Raw genomic sequence first — 25,747 nt, forward strand, 5'->3', positions numbered from 1 at the left:
TTGGTGCCCCGCCAGCTGGCGCGGAAATGACATCTCATGCACGGGAGCGTTAGCGGCCACTCACGGCATTCCCACGCATGCGCAGTGGAGGGAGTCTCTTCCGGCTCCGCCATGGTGGAGACCGTGGTGAAGGCGGAAGGGAAAGAGTGCCCCCACGGCACAGGCCTGCCCGCGGATTGGTGGGCCCCGATCGCGGACCAGGCCACCGTGGGGGCACCTCCCGGGGCCAGATCTCTTCCCCCCCCCCCCAGGATCCCGGAGCCCGCCCGCGGCGCCTTGTCCCGCCGGTAAGGTAGGTGGTTTAATCTACGCCGGCGTGACAGGCATTTTACCGGCGGGACTTCGGCCCAGCTGGGCCGGAGAATCGCGGTGGGGGGGGCCGCCAACCGGCGCGGCGCGATTCCCGCCCCCGCCAAATATCCGGTGCCGGAGAATTCGGCAACCGGCGGCGGCGGGATTCACACCAGCCCCCGGCGATTCTCCAACCCGGCGGGGAGTCGCAGAATCTCGCCCGTTGTCAGGGACCATAGCCCTTGCTGTATCCATTGGCCCCTCAATCCTATTGCAATTTTGAAAGTTTCAGTTATTTTTCTGTTTCATTTAAAAAAAGTTTTTCAAACCACCTTAACTTTTACAATAGAACATAGAATTTACAGTGCAGAAGCAGGCCATTTGGCCCATCGAGTCTGCACTGGCCCTTGGAAAGAGCACCCTACCTAAGCTCACACCTCCACCCTATCCTTGTAACCCAGTAACCCCACCTACTCTTTTGGACTCTAAGGGGCAATTTGGCATGGCCAATCCACCTTGTCGCCCGCCGCACTCAGTGTGGTGGAGGATTCGGGACCAGAGGGCGACAATCCGAAGGCTGTCAGCCACCCAATGTCAGGAGCGGAGGGTGCACGTGAGGCTCTCTGCAGTGAGGTGCAGGGCTCACACGTGCCTGACACAGTCGCCCCTCACCCCTTCTAGCACATCATAATTGAACACAGTACGAAGTCTTACAACACCAGGTTAAAGTCCAACAGGTTTGTTTCGATGTCACTAGCTTTCGGAGCGCTGCTCCTTCCTCAGGTGAATTTCATTCACTTGAGGAAGGAGCAGCGCTCCGAAAGCTAGTGACATCGAAACAAACCTGTTGGACTTTAACCTGGTGTTGTAAGACTTTGTACTGTGCTCACCCCAGTCCAACGCCGGCATCTCCATATCATCATAATTGAAGGTTCTTTTGTTTTTCTGCCTCCGTAGATAGTTCAGGCAATGTCCTATTGGGGCCCCCTCCACCAACACCCCGACTTCCTCCCACCCCACCACCCTCCGTTCCCCTCTTCCCCCCTCCGTTCCTTTCCCTTCTGTTGGTACAGAGGCAAGGGGATCTGGTCTCTCCAGCGCAAAGTTTAGTGCTTGTCCCATTTGTTTTTTGTAGAAATGTGTTGTGAACTGTTTTAAGAATCCGAGTATCCACCCCCTCTCCCCGTACATTGGTACTGAGGGGAGGGTACTGTTTCTCCAACACAAAATTAGTGTTTGTACCGTTTGGCCTTGAATATATTTTTTACTGTTTTAATAAAAAGATATGGCCAATCCACCTAACCTGCACATCTTTTGACGGTGGGAGGAAACCCGAGAACCCGGAGGAAACCCACGCAGACACGGGGAGAACGTGCAGACTCTGCACACTACACAGTGACCCAAGCCGGGAATCGAACCTGGGAGCCTAGTGCTGAATTATAACCTCTTGTTTTGGTATCATTCTAATTGGACACCTCTACCAGCTTGTATTTCTCTAAACTGTAAACGAGGTGTTGGAATTCAGTTTCCAAAGATTTTTGTCCAGGCTGAGAACAATATTGTGTCTGATGTTTTTCTAATCCAGCAGTAATGTACCAAATGCCTTCTGAAAATCTATTGTACTCCCTCAAACTACATGCATTTGTTGGCAACAAAAGAAATTGCATTAAGTAACACATGCCTATCACAGATCCGAAGTGTACAGAGGGAGAATGCAACATAGACATTTTTGGGGAGTGATCAGGTAGATGGCAGATGCAATTCAATATGAAATAGCGGATTTTGGAAAACAATGCAAGGAAGCATTCTCAATTGGTCTGGCTAACGGTGGAGGAAGAAGTTTTGAAAAGGATGAGCGGTAGGAAAGACCATCAAAAAACTAGTAGTTTTTTTACATGGAGCATTTAATAAATTCAATTAAGAGTCGTACATGCAGATCTCAGCACCCAGTTATTGTTAGAATAATACATGGATTACAAAATTAAAAAAGGTTTCGAAATACTGTGATTTTTTTCTTTGGAACAGTGGGGAATAATAGTTTTCAAAATTATAGTAGTATGCAGCAAGGTATCCTTTTTTAAAAATTTAGAATACCCAATTCTTCTTTTCCAACTAAGGGGCAATTTAGAGTGGCCATTCCACCAACACGGCATATCTTTGGGTTTTGGGGGTGAGACCCATGCCGAAAATGTGCGCAAAACCCACATGGACAGTAACCCAGGGCTGGGATCGAACCCTGGTTGTTGGTGCCGTGTGGCAGCAGTGCTAACCACTGCAGCACTGGCAGCATGGTATCCTGACAACAGGGTAACTCTAGTAACTCGACAACATCCAGCTGAAGCATGACATCTACTCTTTTGTATTCTAGTTCTCTTGGTATAAAGACTAGCATTCCATTCCATTCCGTGGGCAGCACGGTAGCATAGTGGTTAGCACAATTGCTTCACAGCTCCAGGGTCGCAGGTTTGATTCCCAGTTTGGGTCACTGTCGGTGCGGAGTCTGCATGTTCTCCCCGTGTGTGCGTGGGTTTCCTCCGGGTGCTCCGGTTTCCTCCCACAGTCCAAAGATGTGCAGGTTAGGTGGATTGGCCATGCTAAATTGCCCTTAGTGTCCAAAATTGCCCATAGTGTCGGGTGGGATTACTGGGTTACGGGGATGGGGGTGGAGGTGTGGGCTTGGGTGCTCTTTCCAAGAGCCGGTGCAGAGTCAATGGGCCGAATGGCCTCCTGCACTGTAAATTATTTGATTAGTCGTTTTGATTATTGGTTAATTCACTTGTGTTGTGACTCCGGGTCAAGTGGCTGGAATTGACCGCGCACTAGTCCACGGTGTCGTAACATAATTTGAGGGCTCAAGTCAAGGATCTTTGGAACAGGAGACGGCAAAGTTTGGGTTACAGTATAAATTAAAGAGAGGCACCAGGTTTGCAATAATATAACAGGATGGCTCTGGACAGGCAGAGTGTGGCGTCCAAGGGCTTTTCACAGTAACTTATTTGCTGTGTTAATGTAAGCCGACTTGTGACAATACGAAAGATTATTATTGTATGATAGATCGCTCGGGCCCCCATTTTAGATCCCCTATACTGGCGCTATCTTATCACTTCCGGGCATTCTTACACCCTCTACTCTCGCGGAATTCTCCATTGCAGTTCTCCCCTCTAGCGGAATTCTTCTTCGCGGCTGCTCCTCCCCGCTGTAAGCGAGACCCCTCAATCCTTCCTTCCCGCAAAATTCACCAACGCGGGTTTTTTAACCCGGCCCTCTCAAACCCTTAATTAATTTTCTTTTCTCCCAGCTCTATACTCCTATATCCCGGTCAGACTCTTCCTTCATTTGGTACCGCAACTTATGGCCGGCCCAGCGTCTAGTGTGGATCTCTCCCCATATCATGGGTGATAAATTAAATGTACTCCCCCCGAATTGGAGCCGCATAGTTGCCGATAGTCGATACAGTACCCTGCTCGCTGTGCCAATTGTTGGAGGGAATAAACAAACTCGCGTCTTTTGAGATCGTACTGAACTTCCACAAAAACGACTTCTATTCAACATGCATGAGGGAGAGCAGAACACGGAGCTGTAATTCCAGCTTCCTTCCGAGCTACTGTGCTCCACAAAGGTTCTTACACATTTCTGCCGTTACATTTTTGATCAATGGATGATTAATGGACATGTATCTTTAAGACAGCCTGGACCTTTAATTCAAGCAGAAGTCTGTGCTGGTTTAAACTGGAGTTGTGGACTGACCGGCAGCAATGACAGATTAACTGGGATGATAGATGGTCTGATTGATTTGGCAGGTGACCAATGAATTAGCCCAAAAGGCTGTGTTCTTCCTGGTAACAGGTGGTGATTGGATCTGAGCCCATGGGAATGTTTACAAGGTCACGGGGTTTTCAGTTTCAGCTTAACTCCTGGCAGCTTAGAGAGAAGACCCACTCTCTCTTCCCTCCGTTTTTCTCCTGAAAGGCTGTGTTTCTTAACTGACAGAGCCTGGATGGATCTATCTACAGGAGACCCATTAAATGCTGTATAGGCAAAGTCCAGGATCTGCTAACTCTTTCCAGAAAGCTGTTGTGAATTCCCCCCATCAAGAACCAGCTAACTTTCTGTCCAGTCAGCCTTTGGGTGTTGGATTCCTGAAATTACACATTTCCCTCATACATGTTGAATAGAAGGTGATACACATGGGGCAGCATGGTAGCACAGTGGTTAGCACAGTTGCTTCACAGCTCCAGGTCGATTCCCAGCTTGGGTCACTGTCTGTGCGGAGTCACCACGTTCTCCCCGTGTATGCGTGGGTTTCCTCCCGGTGCTGCGGTTTCCTCCCACAGTCCAAAGATGTGCAGATGAGGTGGATTGGCCACTTTAAATTGCCCTTAGTGTCCCAAAAAAAAGTTAGGTGGGGTTACTGGGTTATGGGGATAGGGTGGAGGTGTGGGCTGAAGTATGGTGCTCTTTCCAAGGGCTGGTGCAGACTTGATGGACCGAATGGCCTCCTTCTGCACTGTAAATTCTATGAATTCTATGATCCCGTCGCTTCTTTCGCCGCTCTCCCTCCCCCAACCAGAAAAATTTAGGATCTGTTAGAAATAGGGCAGGATTTCAGCTTCAAGGTCCCACCGCCTTTTCTAAAGGTTTGCTGAAAATCCAAAGTTACGACCAGGAAAGTCTGATTCAGAGAACACAAAGAAGACTGGGAGGTGATCTTATAAATTGTGAAGCAGTTTCATAGGTAGACATGTCAGAAATGTCTCCAATTTGGGGAGCCCCACGTTAATGTAATTTAAATTTAGAAGAAACTTCTTTACTTAGTGAAAAGGTGGAATTTTTTTTACCACCAGGCGTGTTTGAGGTGAAAAGCATAGATGTGTTTTAAGGGGAAGCTGGATAATTACATAAAGGTAGAATGAAAAGAAAAATTATGTTAATAGAGTTAGATTTAAAGAAATTGAGTTGAAGGAGGCTTGTGTGGCATCCATTGAATTCTGTTTGTTCCTTTCTTTTATAGGTTGACCTGTATGTTTGCCTGATCTGTGGACAAGGGAATGAAGAGGATCGACTTCTGCTGTGTGATGGCTGTGATGACAGTTACCACACCTTCTGTTTAATTCCACCCCTGCAAGATGTTCCTAAAGGTGATTGGAGGTGTCCAAAATGTCTGGCTCAGGTTAGTAACTGCAATCCTGCTCTTTGAACAAAGAACAAAGAACAAAGAAATGTACAGCACAGGAACAGGCCCTTCGGCCCTCCAAGCCCGTGCCGACCATACTGCCCGACTAAACTACAATCTTCTACACTTCCTGGGTCCGTATCCTTCTATTCCCATCCTATTCATATATTTGTCAAGATGCCCCTTAAATGTCCCTATCGTCCCTGCCTCCACTACCTCCTCCGGTAGTGAGTTCCAGGCACCCACTACCCTCTGCGTAAAAAACTTGCCTCGTACATCTACTCTAAACTTTGCCCCTCTCACCTTAAACCTATGCCCCCTAGTAATTGACCCCTCTACCCTGGGGAAAAGCCTCTGACTATCCACTCTGTCTATGCCCCTCATAATTTTGTATACCTCTATCAGGTCGCCCCTCAACCTCCTTCGTTCCAGTGAGAACAAACCGAGTTTATTCAATCGCTCCTCATAGCTTATGCCCTCCATACCAGGCAACATTCTGGTAAATCTCTTCTGCACCCTCTCTAAAGCCTCCACATCCTTCTGGTAGTGTGGCGACCAGAATTGAACACTATACTCCAAGTGTGGCCTAACTAAGGTTCTATACAGCTGCAACATGACTTGCCAATTCTTATACTCAATGCCCCGGCCAATGAAGGCAAGCATGCCGTATGCCTTCTTGACTACCTTCTCCACCTGTGTAGCCCCTTTCAGTGATCTGTGGACCTGTACTCCTAGATCTCTTTGACTTTCAATACTCTTGAGGGTTCTACCATTCACTGTATATTCCCTACCTGCATTAGCCCTTCCAAAATGCATTACCTCACATTTGTCCAGGTTAAACTCCATCTGCCATCTCTCCGCCCAAGTCTCCAGACAATCTAAATCCTGCTGTATCCTCAGACAGTCCTCATCGCTATCCGCAATTCAATTGCATCAGCTATACGGCAGTATGAAGACTGTCTAACTTTGTTTTTGCATTCAACATTTCTCAGTTTTCAGTTTAAAACAGATAATTCTCTTTTAGTATATTTATTGAGGTTTTACATTTTAGAGAATAATCAACAAGAAAACGGCTTAACATACATGAGTACAGAATGGAACAGGAGAACGACATCACAGCTGGCTCGATACAATAGAGACTTGTGTGGCCCCACCAAAGACTGAGGGAGGGGCTGTATAAAGTCATAAAGACATGGTAACACAGTGCACGCTCTCCCACAGCGCACAAGTCCACAATTACCACAAGAAATTAGGATAAGTTTCCCACGGCATGATCAGGTGCACAGAAAAGTACAACTCACTTGACCCCAGCAGCGTCAAGGATGTCAACGTCCCATTACAGCCTCCTCACCTCTGATGTCAAACCCATCTGCACCCGTGCAGGAGTCAATGATGGTTCATCACACCCATCCTTACAAAAAACAAAGGAAAATCCACAAAAACCTTACATCCACAAGGAGTTATTGTAATAACTTCGCCAAGGCCTGTCTTGTAACGATAACTCCCTTTATTAAAGAAACAAAAAGGGCCGCAGTCACGGCATATCACACTTGCATCCCAGCCTGAGGACCGAGGGAGATGCCAGCCAGGTCAGACCTTTAAGTTTTAAACTACCACCGTGCGTATCCTGTTGGGCGAGCCTCTGCTCGCTCAATTGGGGAATTCTTATTCCATGAAGCCATTGGCTATCCCTTGTTTCCTTTGTGGTCACCATAACATCTCCCTTAAGTTTGTTTTCCCTTCAGTACCGCTGCAGTGAGGAAGTCTATTCTGTCTCTTGAGGTCCATCGAGGGTGGAATGGGATCTGGAGGCGTGAACAGCATTGGTGATCTTCATTTCTGGACAGAGCGCTGAAGAGTTACTGATGTGGATTCCTCTTCCATGTCTGCTACGGTTGGAACACCTGATTCCTTTGCTTTCATCTCTGAACCTGAGTTCCGGGGTCTCTGTAGGCTGTAGCCCACCACTTGCGCAGTCACCACTGTAGCCGATGGTGAGGCCTGTATGGGGAATGACGCCCTACTTCTAAGATGTCCAGGTGTTTCCTCAAGACCTTATCCTGGACCTTTGCTTTGTAGGATGCGGGTCCTGTTTTCTCCAATACGACTCTGGGGACTCAACTGGAGCCATCTCCGAAGTTCCTTACATAGACTAGGTCACCTGTCTTGAATATTCCTTTGGATCTTGCAGAATCATAATTTATTTTCTGATACTCTTTTTGAGACTCCTCCCTCCCCTGCAGAACAAAGAACAAAGAAAATTACAGCACAGGAACAGGCCCTTCGGTCCTCCCAGCCTGCGCCGATCCAGATCCTTTATCTAAACCAGTCTTCTATTTTCCAAGGATCTACTTCCCTCTGTTCCCCGCCCGTTCATATATCTGCCCGCCTCTACCACCTCCGCTGGGCAGCACGGTAGCATTGTGGATAGCACAATTGCTTCACAGCTCCAGGGTCCCAGGTTCGATTCCGGCTTGGGTCACTGTCTGTGCGGAGTCTGCACATCATCACCGTGTCTGTGTGGGTTTCCTCCGGGTGCTCCGGTTTCCTCCCACAGTCCAAAGCTGTGCAAGTTAGGTGGATTGGCCATGGTAAATTGCCCTTAGAGTCCAAAATTGCCCTTAGTGTTGGGTTGGGTGGGGTTTCTGGGTTATGGGGATAGGGTGGAGGTGTTGACCTTGGGTAGGGTGCTATTTCCAAGAGCCGGTGCAGACCCGATGGGCCGAATGGCCTCCTTCTGCACTGTAGATTCTATGATAAAGCGTTCCAGGCACCCACCACCCTCTGCGTAAAAAACTTTCCACGCACATCTCCCTTAAACTTTCCCCCGCTCACCTTGAAATCGTGACCCCTTATAATTGACACCCCCGCTCTTTGAAAATGCTTGTTGCTATCCACCCTGTCCATACCTCTGATAATTTTGTAGACCTCAATCAGGTCCCCCCTCAACCTCCGTCTTTCCAACGAAAACAATCCACATCCTGGTGAACCTCCTCAGCACCCTCTCTAAAGCACCCACATCCTTCTGGTAATGTGGCGACCAGAACTGCACGCAGTATTCCAAATGTGGCCTAACCAAAGTCCTATACATAGAACATAGAACATAGAAAATACAGCACAGAACAGGCCCTTCGGCCCACGATGCTGTGCCGAACCTTTGTCCTAGATTAATCATAGATTATCATTGAATTTACAGTGCAGAAGGAGGCCATTCGGCCCTTTGAGTCTGCACCAGCTCTTGGAAAGAGCACCCTACCCAAACTCAACACCTCCACCCAACACCAAGGGCAATTTGGACATTAAGGGCAATTTATCATTGGCCAATTCACCTAACCCGCACATCTTTGGACTGTGGGAGGAAACCGGAGCACCCGGAGGAAACCCACGCAGACACGGGGAGGACGTGCAGACTCCGCACAGACAATGACCCAAGCCGGAATCGAACCTGGGACCATGGATCTGTGAAGCAATTGTGCTATCCACAATGCTACCGTGCTGCCCTTAAGAACAAATAAATCTACACTATATCATTTTCCCGTAATCCATGTACCTATCCAACAGCTGCTTGAAGGTCCCTAATGTTTCCGATTCAACTACTTCCACAGGCAGTGCATTCCATGCCCCCACTACTCTCTGGGTAAAGAACCTACCTCTGATATCCCTCCTATATCTTCCACCTTTCACCTTAAATTTATGTCCCCTTGTAATGGTGTGTTCCACCTGGGGAAAAAGTCTCTGACTGTCTACTCTATCTATTCCCCTGATCATCTTATAAACCTCTATCAAGTCGCCCCTCATCCTTCTCCGCTCTAATGAGAAAAGGCCTAGCACCCTCAACCTTTCCTCGTAAGACCTACTCTCCATTCCAGGCAACATCCTGGTAAATCTTCTTTGCACCTTTTCTAGAGCTTCCACATCCTTCCTAAAATGAGGCGACCAGAACTGTACACAGTACTCCAAATGTGGCCTTACCAAAGTTTTGTACAGCTGCATCATCACCTCACGGCTCTTAAATTCAATCCCTCTGTTAATGAACGCGAGCGCACCATAGGCCTTCTTCACAGCTCTATCCACTTGAGTGGCAACTTTCAAAGATGTATGAACATAGACCCCAAGGTCTCTCTGCTCCTCCACAATGCCAAGAACTCTACCGTTAACCCTGTATTCCGCATTCATATTTGTCCTTCCAAAATGGACAACCTCACACTTTTCAGGGTTAAACTCCATCTGCCACTTCTCAGCCCAGCTCTGCATCCTATCTATGTCTCTTTGCAGCCGACAACAGCCCTCCTTACTATCCACAACTCCACCAATCTTCGTATTGTCTGCAAATTTACTGACCCACCCTTCAACTCCCTCATCCAAGTCATTAGTGAAAATCACAAACAGCAGAGGACCCAGAACTGATCCCTGCGGTACACCACTGGTAACTGGGATCCAGGCTGAATATTTGCCATCCACCACCACTCTCTGACTTCTATCGGTTAGCCAGTTTGTTATCCAACTGGCCAAATTTCCCACTATCCCATGCCTCCTTACTTTCTGCATAAGCCTACCATGGAGAACTTTATCAAATGCCTTACTAAAATCCATGTACACTACATCCACTGCTTTACCTTCATCCACATGCTTGGTCACCTCCTCAAAGAATTCAATAAGATTTGTAAGGCAAGACCTACCCCTCACAAATCCGTGCTGACTATCCCTAATCAAGCAGTGTCTTTCCAGATGCTCAGAAATCCTATCCTTCAGTACCCTTTCCATTACTTTGCCTACCACCGAAGTAAGACTAACTGGCCTGTAATTCCCAGGGTTATCCCTAGTTCCTTTTTTGAACGGGGGCACGACATTCGCCACTCTCCAATCCCCTGGTACCACCCCTGTTGACAGTGAGGACGAAAAGATAATTGCCAACGGCTCTGCAATTTCATCTCTTGCTTCCCATAGAATCCTTGGATATATCCCGTCAGGCCCGGGGGACTTGTCTATCCTCAAGTTTTTCAAAATGCCCAACACATCTTCCTCCCTAACAAGTATTTCCTCGAGCTTACCAATCTGTTTCACACTGTCCTCTCCAACAATATCGCCCCTCTCATTTGTAAATACAGAAGAAAAGTACTCATTCAAGACCTCTCCTATCTCTTCAGACTCAATACACAATCTCCCGCTACTGTCCTTGATCGGACCTACCCTCGCTCTAGTCATTCTCATATTTCTCACATATGTGTAAAAGGCCTTGGGGTTTTCCTTGATCCTACCCGCCAAAGATTGTTCATGCCCTCTCTTAGCTCTCCTAATCCCTTTCTTCAGTTCCCTCCTGGCTATCTTGTATCCCTCCAATGCCCTGTCTGAACCTTGTTTCCTCAGCCTTACATAAGTCACCTTTTTCCTCTTAACAAGACATTCAACCTCTCTTGTCAACCATGGTTCCCTCACTCGACCATCTCTTCCCTGCCTGACAGGGACATACATATCAAGGACACGTAGCACCTGTTCCTTGAACAAGTTCCACATTTCACAACTGTAACATGACCTGCCGACTCTTGTACTCAATACCCCGTCCGATGAAGGCAAGCATGCTGTATGCCTTCTTGACCACTCTATCGACCTGCGTTAACACCTTCAGGGGACCATGGACCTGAACTCCCAGATCTCTCTGTACATCAATTTTCCTCAGGACTCTTCCATTGACCGTATAGTCCGCTCTTGAATTAGATCTTCCAAAATGCATCACCTTGCACTTGCCTGGATTGAAGTCCATCTGCCATTTCTCTGCCCAACTCTCCAATCTATCTATAGTTTGCTGTATTCTCTGACAGTCCTCCTCGCTATCTGCAACTCCACCATTCTTAGTATCATCTGCAAACTTGCTAATCAGACCACCTATACCTTCGTCCAGATCATTTATGTATATCACAAACAACAGTGGTCCGAGCACGGATCCCTGTGGAATACCACTCGTCACCTTTCTCCATTTTGAGACACTCCCTTCCACCACTACTCTCTGTCTCCTGTTGCCCAGCCAGTTCTTTATCCATCTAGCTAGTACACCCTGAACCCCATACGACTTCACTTTTTCCATCAACCTGCCATGGGAAACTTTATCAAACGCCTCACTGAAGTCCATGTATATGATATCTACAGCCCTTCCCTCATCAATTAACTTTGTCACTTCCTCAAAGAATTCTATTAGGTTTGTAAGACATGACCTTCCCTGCACAAAACCATGTTGCCTACCACTGATAAGTCTACTTTCTTCCAAATGTGAATAGATCCTATCCCTCCGTATCTTCTCCCAACAGTTTGCCTACCACTGACGTCAAGCTCACAGGTCTATAATTCCCTGGATTATCCCTGCTACCCTTCTTAAACAAAGGGACAACATTAGCAATTCTCCAGTCCTCCGGGACCTCACCCATGCTCAAGGATGCTTCAAAGATATCTGCTAAGGCCCCAGCTATTTTGTCCCTCGCCTCCCTCAGTAACCTGGGATAGATCCCATCCGGACCTGGGGACTTGTCCACCTTAATGCCTTTTAGAATACCCAAAACTTCCCCCTTCCTTATGCCGACTTGACCTAGAGTATTTAAACATCCATCCCTAGCCTCAACATCCGTCATGTCCCTCTCCTTGGTGAAAAGTACTCATTAAGAATCTCACCCATTTCCTCTGACTCCACATATAAATTCCCTCTTTTGTCTTTGAGTGGGCCAATCCTTTCTCTAGTTACCCTCTTGCTCCTTATATACGAATAAATGGCTTTGGGATTTTCCTTAACCCTGTTTGCCAAAGATATTTCAGCTTTTGGCCCTCTTTATTGCGCTTTTGAGATTTGTCCTACTTTCCCGATATTCCTCCAAAGCTTCATCAGTTTTAAGTCGCCTAGATCTTATGTATGCTTCCTTTTTCATCTTAGCTAGTCTCACAATTCCACCCGTCATCCATGGTTCCCTCATCTTGCCATTTCTATCCCTCATTTTCACAGGGACATGTCTGTCCTGCACTCTGATCAGCCTTTCCTTAAAAGCCTCCCACATTTCAAATGTGGATTTACCCTTAAACATCTGCTCCCAATCCACATTCCCTAGCTCCTGCCGAATTTTGTTATACTTGACCTTTCCCCAATTTAGCACTCTTCCTTTCGGACCACTCTCGTCTTTGTCGAGAATGAGTATTCTAAAACTTACGGAATTGTGATCGCTATTCCCAAAGTAATCACCGACTGAAACTTCAACCACCTGGCCGGGACCATTCCCCAATACCAGGTCCAGTATGGCCCCTTCCCGAGTTGGACTATTTACATACTGCTGTAAAAGACTCTCCTGGATGCTCCTGACAAATTCTGTTCCATCTACGCCTCCAACACTACATGAGTCCCATTCAATGTTGGGGAAGTTAAAATCTCCCATCACGACCACCCTAATGCTCCTACATTTTTCTATAATCTGTCTCCATATTTGTACCTCTACTTCACGCTTGCTTTTGGGAGGCCTGTAGTCCCAACAATGTTACTGCACCCTTCCTATTTCTTAGCTCTACCCATATTGCCTCAGTGCCCGAATCCCCCACGTGCCCTCCTTAATCACAGCTGTGATATCATCTCTGACCAGTAATCCAACTCCTCCACCCCTTTTACCTCCCTCTCTATCCCTCCTGAAGCATCTATACCCTGGGATATTTAATTGCCCTTCCCTCAACCAAGTCTCAGTAATACCAATAACATCATATTCCCAGGTACTAATCCAAGCCCTGAATTCATCTGCCTTACCTGATACACTTCTCGCATTGAAACAAATGCACCTCAGACCACCTGTCCCTTTGCGTTCATCATCTCTTCCCTGTCTACTCTTCCCCTTAGTCACATTGAGTTTATTATCTAGTACCTTACTGGCTTTAGTTGCCGCCTCTTTACTGACCTCTAACTCCCTAATCTGGTTCCCATCCCCCTGCCACATTAGTTTAAAACCTCTCCAACAGTGTTCGCAAAAGTACCCCCTAGGACATTGGGTTCAGTCCTGCCCAGGTGTAGACCATCCGATTTGTAATGGTCCCACCAGAACCGGTTCCAATGTCCCAGAAATCTGAACCCCTCCCTCCTGCACCATCTCTCAAGCCATGTATTCATTCTGACTATTCTTGAATTTCTACTCTGACTGTCTCATGGCACTGGTAGCAATCCTGAGATTACTACCTTTGAGGTCCTACTTTTTAACTTATCTCCTAACTCCCTAAATTCTGATTGTAGGACCTCATCCTGTTTTTTACCTATATCGTTGGTGCCTATATGCACCACGACAACTGGCTGTTCACCCTCCCCATTCAGTATGTCTTGCAGCCGATCTGAGACATCCCTGACCCGTGCACCCGGGAGGCAACATACCATTCGGGAGTCTCGTTTTCGACCAGAGAAACGCCTGTCTACTCTCCTTACGATTGAATCCCCTATGACTATAGCCCTGCCAGTCTTTTTCCCGCCCTTCTGTGCAGCAGAGCCAGCCAAGGTGCCATGAGCCTGGCTACTACTGCCTTCCCCTGGTGAGTCATCTCCCCCAACAGTATCCAAAACGGTATACCTGTTTTGGAGGGAGATGACTGCAGGGGACACCTGCACTGCCTTCCTGCTCTTTCTCTGCCTTTTGGTCACCCATTCCCTGTCTCCCTTACCAATCCTAATCTGCGGTGTGACCAACTCACTGAACGTGCTATCCACGACCTCCTCAGCATCGCGGATGCTCCAAAATGAGTCCATCAACAGCTCCAGAGCCGCCATGCGGTCTAACAGGAGCTGCAGCTGGAGACACACCTCCTGCACATGAAAGAGTCAGGGACATCGGCCGCATCCCTGAACTCCCACATTGAGCAAGAGGAGCATAACAGGGGCTGGGATCTCCTGCCATTTTTACACTCCGAACAGTAAGTTTAAAAAAAAAAAAATTTACTCCCCTTCTCAGCAAGCACTAACTCAGCAACCACTGCGCCCCGCACGATAACACCTCAGGGAAAAGAAAAACTACTTACCAGTCACAGCCAATCGGGCTGTGACGTCACGATTCAACTTCTTTCTACTTCTACCTGCCCTCGAGTCTCCCTCTTGATCTTTACTCGGCTGGGATCCTTACAGTGATTGTCTGAAGAAGTTTTTTGCGTTTAACTGTCACTTGACAACAGCTCCTCCACAACCACCTTTTGGATGCAGTGACCGCAATGCACGGACGCAAATTTTTCCCGCAACAGCCAATCAGCAACTCCGCTCTACTGCCCTCTGCTGGATGCTTGCCTTGACTTGAACACCTAGGGTGTCGCGCCGGGCCGCTCGCCGTTTGCGGCGATTCTCCAAGCGACCTGGCGCAATTCTCGCAACGCTGGTTTCGGGGGTGGGTGGGAGAATCGCGTGCGGGTGTTGGGGCGGCGTGGCGCGACACGCGCGGCGCCCCGGCGATTCTCCCACACGACGGGGAGAATACCGCCCATTAATACTGCAATGAAGTTGCTGTGAAAAACCCCTAGTCACCATATTCCGGCGCCTGTTTGGGTACACAGAGGGAAAATTCTGAATGTCCAATTCACCTAACAGCACGTCTTTCGGGACTTGTGGAGGAACCGGAGCAATCAGGCAGACACACGGAGAACGTGCAGACTCCACACACACAGTGACCCAAGCTGGGAATCGAACCCGGGACCCTGGAGCTGTGAGGCAACAGTGCTAACCACTGAGCTACTGTGCTGCCCACGTTGAAGATAGTCGGGGGCACCTATCTAACTTGGTGAACACCTGGCGACCTGCTAGTTTGGCATATAGCAGTTCTATTCACGGCATGGGGTACCAATCCAATTTGGAAACCTGATTGACGGATCAGCTTATAACCCCTGTAAAGGAGGACCATTTGTCTGGTTTAAGGATGGGGACTCGGGCGTCGTGCACTCCGCAAATTGCATGGGTATTACTGTATCGAGACTTTTCCAGGCTCCCAAGTTCTGCCTCTCCCTTCTGCAACAGGGAATTATGGAACTGGCCTTGCACTGAAATATTTAGCCATAGCATCGGGATCGACAGAGATTTTGACTCTGGGACTCCCTGTGGTTGCAAATTTGCATATAGAATTTACAGTGCAGAAGGAGGCCATTCGGCCCATCGAGTCTGACCGGCTCTTGGAAAGAGCACCCTACCCAAGATCCACACCTCCACCCTATCCCCATAACCCAGTAACCCCACCCTACACAAAGGGCAATTTTGGACACTATGGGCAATTTAGCATGGCCAATCCACCTAACCCGCACATCTTTGGACTGTGGGAGGAAACCGGAGCACCCGGAGGAAACCCACGCACACACGGGGAGGATGTGCAGACTCCGCACAGACAGTGACCCAAGCCGGAATCGAACCTGGGACCCTGGAGCTGTGAAGCATTTGTGCTATCCACAATGCTACCGTGCTGCCCGGTATGGTTGGTTGGTCGCATATTTGGTGGCTCCCGCTCGTGACGGACTTTTTGGACCTTTTTCCCCTGACTTTTTTTGGAATTTGTTTGAGGGGTTGGTGGTGGATGAGACTGTGAGGAGGAATCCCACCCAGTATATGGAAACACGGTACAGAAGTGGACTTAAGGGAAGGAAGAACCGAATCGAGCAGGCACGTGTAAGATTCTGCAGGAAAAGAAAGCATGGCGGATCTGCAGAGTACTGGCTTGGCGGCCCAGTGGACACCGGACCAGCTGGTGGAGTTTATTCGGGGGGGCTTTGCCAAGTAAAAAAAGGAATGCCTGGACCCGATCAAGGAGTCGATCATTCGGGTGGAGCAGAGACTGGAAGCCCAAGATCGGGCGGTCCAGAAGGTGGAGGAAACAGTGGCTGAGCATGAGGAAAATCTAACTGCGCTGGAAGCGCAGGTGGGGTTGATGAAAGAGCAACAGAAAAGGCTGCAAGACAAAGTGGAGGACCTAGAGAATAGGTCCCGCCGGCAGAACTTGAGGATCGTTGGCCTCCCTGAGGGATGTGAGGGAGCGGACACAAGGGCTTATGTGGTCGTTTTCTGGACCCCTTGAAGTGGACAGAGCGCACAGAACGCTTGCGAGGTTGCCGGGAGCGAACGAGCCACCGAGGGCGATGGTGGTACGAATGCACAGATTCCTGGATAAGGAACAGATTTTGCGTTGGGCCAAGCAGACACGGAGCTGTAAGTGGGAGAATAACATTCTGCGCCTCTACCAAGATCTGGCCAAGAGAAGAGCGGGATTTAACCGAGTGAAATCGACCCTTTTCAAGAGGAATGTGAAGTTTGGTCTACTTTATCCAGCTCGTCTATGGGTCACCTATGAAGAGCGGCAATTTTACTTTGAGTCGCCGGATGAAGCAATGGACTTTGTGAAAAGCAAAGGTCTAGATAGAGACTGAGGTAACTGATCTTTGCTGTAGGGACTCTGCTAAAGTTGTTCTTCTCTTGCAATACATGAGAAATGCCTTTTGAAATGTTTTTTGGGCTGTTGCGACGTTTTGTGAGTTAACTTTATACTGGTAGGGGAAGGGTAGGTGCATCTTTGATGTTTTTTCTTCGGGTGGATTTGGGTGGAAATGTGCCTTTCCAATAGGTAAGTCCGAGCGGGGGGAGGGGACAATAGGAGGTAAGATGTCTGGCGCCATGGTGGGGGGGGGGGGCGTGGGGAGTCACCAAGCCAGCTGGGCGGGTTGGCTCATGGAAGTGCAGTGCGGGGGTGAGCAGATGTTTTGTTTGTTGAAGGGGGTTGCATTTATTGTGCTGTTAACAGGGTGAGGGGGAATCGCTCTGCTGACGGGAGGGAGGGACTGTTGCTTGGAGATAAAAGGGATGTCGGGCACGGAGACTACCTGAGTGTGGGCCGGAGGGAGCATGGGGCACGAGCTGGAGGCTGGCCTAAGAAGAGGGATGGTTGATTGGCGGGGGTGAGGGGTGAGGAAGCCTCCCATCCAGGCTGATCACGTGGAACGTCAAGAGGGCTGAATGGGGGCTTCCGGGTGCGGCGATGACCAGCTAAGTCGCACGTTTCGGCAGCTCCCGGTGGAACGGACTTTTGGGCTCTTAATAGGAGCCCCAACGGCAATTTAAACGGCCAAAAACACTGTGCGGTAAACCAGAAGGGAATCCCCCCGGACACGCATGGAAAAGGGAGAGGATAGCGGCCGGATTGCGGAGGATCCTCTGGAGCAGTGGCAAGGAAGGCAAGCTCAAAGCAAGATGGCGTCGGAAGGTGGCCGTTTGTTATGGGGCCCGGACCAACAAGAGTTCCTGCGGCGCTGTGTGGAAGAGCTGAAAAAGGAGTTGAAGAAGGAGCTGTTGGCCCTGATATTACAGGCGATTGAAGGGCTAAAGGAGGAGCAGAAGACCCAAGAGCAGGAGCTTCGGGTCGTGAAGGCAAAGGGGGCTGAAAATGAAGACGAAATACAGGGCCTGGTGGTGAAGACAGAGACGCACGAGGCACAGCATAAAAGGTGTGTGGAAAGGCTGGAAGTACTGGAGAATAATTCGAGGAGGAAGAATTTAAGGGTTCTGGGTCTTCCCGAAGGCGCAGAAGGGGCGGACGTCGGGACATATGTGAGCACGATGCTTCACTCGCTAATGGGATCGGAGGCCCCTTCGGGCCCTTTGGAGGTGGAGGGAGCTTAGCGAGTTTTGGCGCGAAGACCGAGGGCTGGAGAAATACCTCGAGCTATAGTGGTGAGGTTTCTCCGCTATAATGACAGAGAGACGGTCCTCAGATGGGCGAAGAAAACTCGGAGCTGTAGGTGGGAGAACGTGGTGATCCGCGTATACCAGGATTGGAGTACGGAGGTGGTGAGAAGGAGGGCAAGTTTTAATCGGGCTAAGGCGGTGCTTCACAAAAAGAAGATCCAGTTTGGAATGTTACAACCGGCGAGATTGTGGGGTCACACACCAAGGGAAGCACCACTACTTTGAGACGGCAGAAGAGGCGTGGACATTCATTGTGGACGAGAAGCTGGAATAGTTTGGCGAGAGAAAGAACTTTTGGGACAAAGTGGTGGGGTGATTATGTGGGGGGAGGAAAGGGGGGGGGGGGTTGATTTTTCAATTTGTTAATCTTGCGATCCTGTAACTCTTCTCTCTTCCCCATGTTGGGGGGGGGGAGTATGAGGAACTGTGGGCGCCGGCCATTAGGGGCGGGGCCGAGTGGGAACCGCGGGCTTTGTTCCCGCGCTATGGTAATTATGGCGGGAACAGGGACGCAGGAAGGAGGGGGCCTCGCACAGTGGGGGCCGAGGACAAGGGGGGAATCCGATGTCAGCCAGAGTTCGCGAACTTCTGGGAGCAACATGGGGGATGCAACTACGCTAGAAAGGGATCTAGCGGGGGGGGGGGGGGGGGTTGTTAACTGGGTTGCTGCTGCTAAGGAGAAGGGGGAACATAGAACATAGAAAATACAGCACAGAACAGGCCCTTCGGCCCACGATGTTGTGCCGAACCTTTGTCCTAGATTAATCATAGATTATCATTGAATTTACAGTGCAGAAGGAGGCCATTCGGCCCTTTGAGTCTGCACCGGCTCTTGGAAAGAGCACCCTATCCAAAGCCAACACCTCCACCCAACACTAAGGGCAATTTGGACATTAAGGGCAATTTATCATTGGCCAATGGGGATGGGATGGGGTGGTCGAGGCGGGAGGGCGCCGTCGGGGGGATACACGGGTACGTGGGAACCGGGTGAGGAGCTGGGTTAAAAAAGGGGATGGCTAGTCGACAAGGAGGGGGGGGGGGTAAAGAGCCCCCCAACCCGGCTGATCACGTGGAACGTGAGAGGGCTGAACGGGCCGATTAAAAGGGCACGGGTACTTGCACACCTAAAGAAATTAAAGGCAGATGTGGTTATGTTGCAGGAGACGCATCTGAAACTGATAGGCCAGGTCAGGCTACGTAAAGGATGGGTGGGGCAGGTGTTTCATTCGGGTTTGGATGCGAAGAACAGGGGGGTGGCTATCTTAGTGGGGAAACGGGTACTGTTTGAGGCAAAGACCATAGTGGCGGATAGTGAGGGTAGATATGTGATGGTGAGTGGCAAATTGCAAGGGGAGGCGGTGGTTCTGGTGAACGTTTCTGCCCCGAACTGGGATGATGCAAATTTTATGAGGCTTATGTTGGGACGTATCCCGGACCTGGAGTCGGGAAAGTTGGAAATGGGGGGAGACTTCAATACGGTGCTTGATCCAGGGCTGGACCGATCGAGGTCCAGGACCGGGAGGAGGCCGGCAGCGGCCAGGGTACTCAAGGACTTCATGGAGCAGATGGGAGGGGTAGACCCCTGGAGATTTAGTAGGCCTAGGAGTAAGGAGTTCTCATTTTTCTCCCATGTCCACAAAATATAATCACGGATAGACTTTTTTGTCTTGGGAAGGGCACTGATTCCGAAGGTGACAGGGACGGAATATACGGCCATAGCTATTTCGGACCACGCTCCACATTGGGTAGACCTGGAGGTAGGAGAGGAAAAAGAACAGCACCCACTCTGGAGAATGGATATGGGCTTATTGGCGGATGCGGGGGTATGTTTAAGGGTGAGGGGGTGCATCGAAAGGGACTTGGAGCTTAATGACAATGGAGAGGTTCAGGTGGGAGTTGTCTGGGAGACGTTGAAGGCGGTGGTCAGAGGGGAACTGATATCCATAAGGGCACATAAAGGGAAGCAAGAGGGTAAAGAAAGGGAGCGATTGCTGAAAGAACTTTTGAGGGTGGACAGGCAATATGCGGAGGCACCGGAGGAGGGACTGTACAGGGAAAGGCAAAGGCTACATGTAGAATTTGACTTGTTGACTACGGGTAAGGCAGAGGCACAGTGGAGGAGGGCACAGGGTGTACAGTATGAGTATGGAGAGAAGGCGAGTCGGCTACTGGCCCACCAATTGAGGAAGAGGGGAGCAGCGAGGGAGATAGGTGGGGTGAGAGATGAGGAGGGAGAGATGGAACGGGGAGCGGAGAGAGTGAACGGGGTGTTCAAGGCATTTTATGAGAGGTTATATAAGGCTCAGCCCCCGGAAGGGAAGGAGGGAATGATGTGTTTCTTGGATCAGCTGGAATTCCCGAAGGTGGAGGAGCAGGAGAGGGCGGGACTGGGAGCACAGATTGAGATGGAGGAGGTGGTAATAGGGATTGGGAGCATGCAGGCGGGGAAGGCCCCGGGACCGGACGGATTCCCGGTGGAATTTTACAGGAAGTATATGGACTTACTGGCCCCGCTTTTGACGAGAACCTTTAATGAGGCTAGGGAAAGGGGGCAGCTGCCCCCGACTATGTCGGAGGCAACGATATCGCTCCTTTTGAAGAAGGAAAAAGACCCGCTGCAGTGTGGGTCCTACAGGCCCATTTCCCTTTTAAATGTAGATGCTAAGCTCCTGGCCAAGGTGATGGTGACGAGGATAGAGGACTGTGTCCCGGGGGTGGTCCACGAGGATCAAACTGGGTTCGTTAAGGGGAGACAGCTGAACACGAACATACGGAAGTTGCTAGGGGTAATGATGATGCCCCCACCAGAGGGGGAGGCGGAGATAGTGGTGGCGATGGACGCCGAGAAAGCATTTGACAGAGTGGAGTGGGATTATCTGTGGGAGGTGCTGAGGAGATTTGGTTTTGGAGAAGGGTATATTGGATGGGTACAGCTGCTGTATAGGGCCCCGGTGGCGAGCGTGGCCACGAACAGACCGAGGTCTGATTACTTCCGTCTTCATAGAGGTACGAGGCAGGGGTGTCCCCTGTCTCCGTTACTGTTTGCACTGGCGATTGAGCCCCTGGCCATAGCACTGAGGGGCTCCAGGAAGTGGAGGGGAGTGCTCAGGGGAGGAGAAGAACACCGGGTATCCTTGTATGCAGATGATTTATTGCTGTATGTTGCGGACCCAGTGGAGGGGATGCCTGAGATAATGCAGACACTCAGGGAGTTTGGGGAATTTTCGGGGTATAAACTGAATATGGGTAAGAGTGAGTTGTTTGTGGTGCATCCGGGGGAGCAGAGCAGGGGAATAGATGACTTACCGCTGAGGAAGGTAACAAGAGATTTCCGGTACGTAGGGATTCAGATAGCCAGGAGTTGGGGAACCTTATACCGGCTTAATTTAACAAGATTGGTGGAGGAGGATTTTAAGAGATGGGACATGGTGCCCCTGTCACTGGTGGGTAGGGTGCAGGCGGTCAAAATGGTAGTCGTCCCGAGATTCCTCTTTGTGTTTCAGTGCCTTCCGGTGATGGTCACGAAGGCTTTTTTCAAGAGAATTGAGAAAAGTGTCATGAGTTTTGTATGGGCCGGGAAGACCCCGAGAGTGAGGAGGGGGTTCTTGCAGCGTAGCAGGGATGGGGGAGGCTGGCACTACCGAGCCGAAGTGAATACTACTGGGCCGCCAATATCTCAATGGTGTGTAAGTGGATGGGAGAAGGGGAGGGAGCGGCGTGGTAGAGATAGGAGACGGCGTCCTGCAAGGGAACCAGCCTACAAGCAATGGTGACGGCGCCGTTGCCGTTCTCCCCAAAGAAATACACCACAAGTCCAGTGGTGGTGGCAACACAAAAAATTTGGGGGCAGTGGAGACGACATAGGGGAAGGACGGGAGCCTCGGTGCGGTCCCCGATAAGAAATAACCATAGGTTTGTCCCGGGGAGAATGGATGGGGGATTTGGAGCATGGCAGAGAGTGGGGGTTGTGCAACTGAGAGATCTGTTCGTAGACGGGACGTTTGCGAGTCTGGGTGCACTGACGGAAACATATGAGTTGCCCCAAGGGAATGCATTTCGGCACATGCAACTGAGGGCTTTTGCGAGGCAACAGGTGAGGGAATTCCCGCAGCTCCCGACGCAGGAGGTTCAGGATAGAGTGATCTCAGGGACATGGGTGGGGGATGGTAGGGTGTCGGATATATACAGGGAAATGAGGGACGAGGGGGAGATCATGGTGGATGAGCTGAAGGGAAAATGGGAAGAAGAGCTGGGGAAAGAGATTGAAGAGGGGCTGTGGGCAGATGCCCTACGTAGGGTAAACTCTTCGTCCTCGTGCGCCAGGCTAAGCCTGATACAATTCAAGGTTTTGCACAGGGCACATATGACCGGAGCAAGGCTCAGTAAATTCTTCGGGGTAGAGGATAGGTGTGGGATATGCTCGAGAAGCCCAGCAAACCACACCCACATGTTTTGGTCGTGTCCGGCACTGCAGGGGTTCTGGGTGGTTTCGAAGGTGGTGGGGGTCCGGGTCGAGCCAGGCTGGGGGTTGGCTATATTCGGGGTTGCAGAAGAGCCGGGAGTGCAGGAGGCGAAAGAGGCTGATGTCTTAGCCTTTGCGTCCCTAGTAGCCCGACGAAGGATATTGCTTATGTGGAAGGAAGCCAAACCCCCGGGCGTGGAGACCTGGATAAATGACATGGCAGGGTTTTCAAACTAGAACGGATAAAGTTCGCACTAAGGGGTTCGGCTCAAGGGTTCACCAGGCGGTGGCAACCGTTCATTGACTACCTCGCAGAACGATAAAGGAAATGGGAAGGTAGCAGCAGCAACCCAGGGGGGAGGGGGGGGGAGGGCCCAGACGGGTCCTCAGGGATGTTTGTGTATAGATATTTGTACCAGGTTATGTATACTGGATTGCTCGATTTTATTTTTGGAGAGTTATTATTTTTGATATGGCAGTTGCCATTTAGTTTACATATTATTTATTTATTTGTTAAGATGGCCACTGTTATTTATACTGTTTCATTGTCAAAAAAGGAAAACCTTTGTATTGTTTTGTTTGGCCAAAAAATTAAAAAAATTTAAAAAAAAGAGAGCTGAATGGGCCGGTTAAGAGGGCTCGCGTGTTTGCACATTTCAGGGGATTGAAGGCTGACGTGGTAATGCTACAGGAGACACACCTGAGGGTTATTGATCTGACCAGACTGAGGAAGGGATGGGTCGGGCAGGTATTTCACTCGGGGCTGGATTCTAAGACTAGGGGGGGGTCGCGATCCTGATTGATACACGAGTGTCATTTGAGGCGGGGAGAATAGTTGCGGATGTGGGGGATAGATATCTCATGGTTAGCGGGAAGCTGGAAGGGTTTGCTGGTGGTGCTTGTGAATGTCTACGCACCAAACTGGGATGATGTGGAATTTGTAAGATGGATGTTAGAGAAGATCCCGGATCTGGATTCACACAAGCTGATTATGGGGGGTTGGTGGGGTCTTTAATACGGTCATTGATCCAGGGCTGGACCGGTCGAGTTCAAGGAGAGGCAGGGTGCCAACAATGGCGAAGGAACTAAAGGGGTTCATGAAGCAGATGGGTGGGGCAGACCCATGGAGGTTTGGACGGCCAAGAGCGAAGGAGTTCTCCTTCTTCCCACATGTATATAAAGTATACTCCCGGATCGACTTTTTTATTTTGCACAGGGCTTTACTGGCGGGGGTGGTTGACACTGAGTATTCGGCGATTGCTGTGTCGGACCATGCCCCACATATAGGTGGACCTACAGGTGAGCAAGGAGGGTGGTCAGCGCCCGCAATGGTGATTGGATGTAGGACTGTTAGCGGACGAGGGGGTGTACGGGCGGGTGAGGGAATCCATCCAGAACTACCTGGAGATTAACGATACAGGAGAGGTCTCAGCAGCAATGGTTTGGGACGCACTGAAGGCAGTGGTCAGAGGGGAGCTGATTTCGATTCAGGCTCATAGGGATGTTGCTAACTTTTGGTTGGTTCAATTGGCTCTGTTTTATAACCTTTGCTCTCGAGTCGCCAGATATCTTTATGATACCGCCACGAGGTTCAAGTTCAAGTAATGATCAATAACTGACCAGTTAGTAAGATTCAAATCAAAGCACATTTATTATACACAGTAAATCGCTACTCCTGCATAAATTCTACTTCTAAGCTACTTCTACAACTAACAGGCCTATACTTAGCTTCGGACTGGCCCACCAGGTCAGGGGAACAAATGGCCTTTCGTTCGGATTCTGAAACTGCGGGATTCAAAGCCGGTATGGACTGGTAGCTAGGAGCGCCTATCTCGTAGCGAGCATTGACTTGAGACTTACTTCAGTGATGCGGCAGCTTGGACAGTTCACTCTCAAGGGTTGGTTCGCGTTGCTGAGTGACCCTGTCAAGAAGGACGATTTGCACTTGGGGGCTTTACTTTATAGTCTTCAGGGGCTTCCCGCCCTTCGGGGCGGACTCCGTACCTGGTTCCAAGTGATTGGACTACTTTCTGATCACTTGGATCGATTTCTCCAATGCTGGATTGGTTCCCTGATCGCTAAGCGGTCCCTAAATGTTCGTTGACCTTCCTTTGTCTTGGCTCCTGCAGGCGCCGAGGAGTCAGGCTTGGCTTTGTTTACCTTAACTGTTGCCATTGTGCCTGGGAATCGCACATTACTATGTAGATGGCTGCTGGTTTCGGTGCTGTCTGGTTGTTTTGCAGGTTCCAATATACATGATTTCTGTATTTGCTAGTCTCTGCCTGTGTTGGCTGAATTTCCCTTCAGCCTTTGCAGTTCTCCATTTTAAGTCGGGAAGTGGCCAACCCAGGTGGCTACAGGGAGAAGGAAGAGAGGGCAGAGGCAGATAGGTTGGTCGGGGAAATACTTCAGGTAGACAGGAGGTATGCAGAGGCCCCGGAGGTAGGATTACTGAAGGAACGACGGAGGCTACAGCTGGAATTTGGCTTCTTATCTACGGGGAAGGCGGTGGAGCAGTCGAGGAAGGCGAGGGGGGCGATATATGAGTATGGAGAGAAAGCTAGTAGAATGCTGGCGCACCAGCTCAGGAAAAGGGAGGCAGCTAGGGAGATAGGGAGAGTGAAGGACAGAGGAGGGAACACAAACTTGGACCCAGCAGGGGTCAACGGGGTGTTTAAGGAGTTTTACGAGGCTATACGAGTCGGAACACCCAGCTGGAGTAGGAGGAATGAGGCAATTTCTGGGAGGGCTGGAGTTCCCGAAGGTGGACGAAGGGTTGGTAGAAGGGCTGGGAGCCCCGATAGGGATTGAAGAAATAGCAGATGGACTGGAGGCTATGCAGTTGGGCAAGGCCCCAATTGATTGTTTTTCAGTGCTTCCCCATCTTTATCCCAAAGGTCTTCTTCAAGCGGGTAAATGTGATCTCTGGTTTTGTTTGGGCGGGTAAAACCCCAAAGTGAAGAAGATGATGCTGGAGCCTGGCTGGGGGGGAGGGTGGGCTGGCGCTGCCGAACTTTAGCAACTATTACTGGGCGGCAAATATAGCCAGGATTAGGAAGTGGATAGTGGGGGAAGAGTTGGTGTGGGAGCGAGTAGAGGCAGCATCTTGTAAGGACAC

The 25,747-nt window shown here is 49.9% G+C and overlaps 1 protein-coding gene across 4 annotated transcripts in view; it reads left to right on the forward strand.

Annotated features, from left to right (window-relative positions):
• Positions 1-25,747, forward strand: part of kdm5ba (lysine demethylase 5Ba) — a 676,108-nt gene that overhangs the window by 188,621 nt on the left and 461,740 nt on the right. For all 4 annotated transcript variants that reach the window (XR_011935801.1, XM_072480724.1, XM_072480725.1 and 1 more), the window contains exon 8: positions 5,303-5,461. Coding sequence is in view for 3 of the 4 variants with exons in the window: in XM_072480724.1 (XP_072336825.1) it covers positions 5,303-5,461 (159 nt within the window). In the remaining variant the exon portion in view is untranslated. The remainder of the gene's footprint in view (positions 1-5,302; positions 5,462-25,747) is intronic.

Source organism: Scyliorhinus torazame, chromosome 17 (genome assembly GCF_047496885.1).
Source record: "Scyliorhinus torazame isolate Kashiwa2021f chromosome 17, sScyTor2.1, whole genome shotgun sequence".
NCBI classification, from domain to species: domain Eukaryota; kingdom Metazoa; phylum Chordata; class Chondrichthyes; order Carcharhiniformes; family Scyliorhinidae; genus Scyliorhinus; species Scyliorhinus torazame.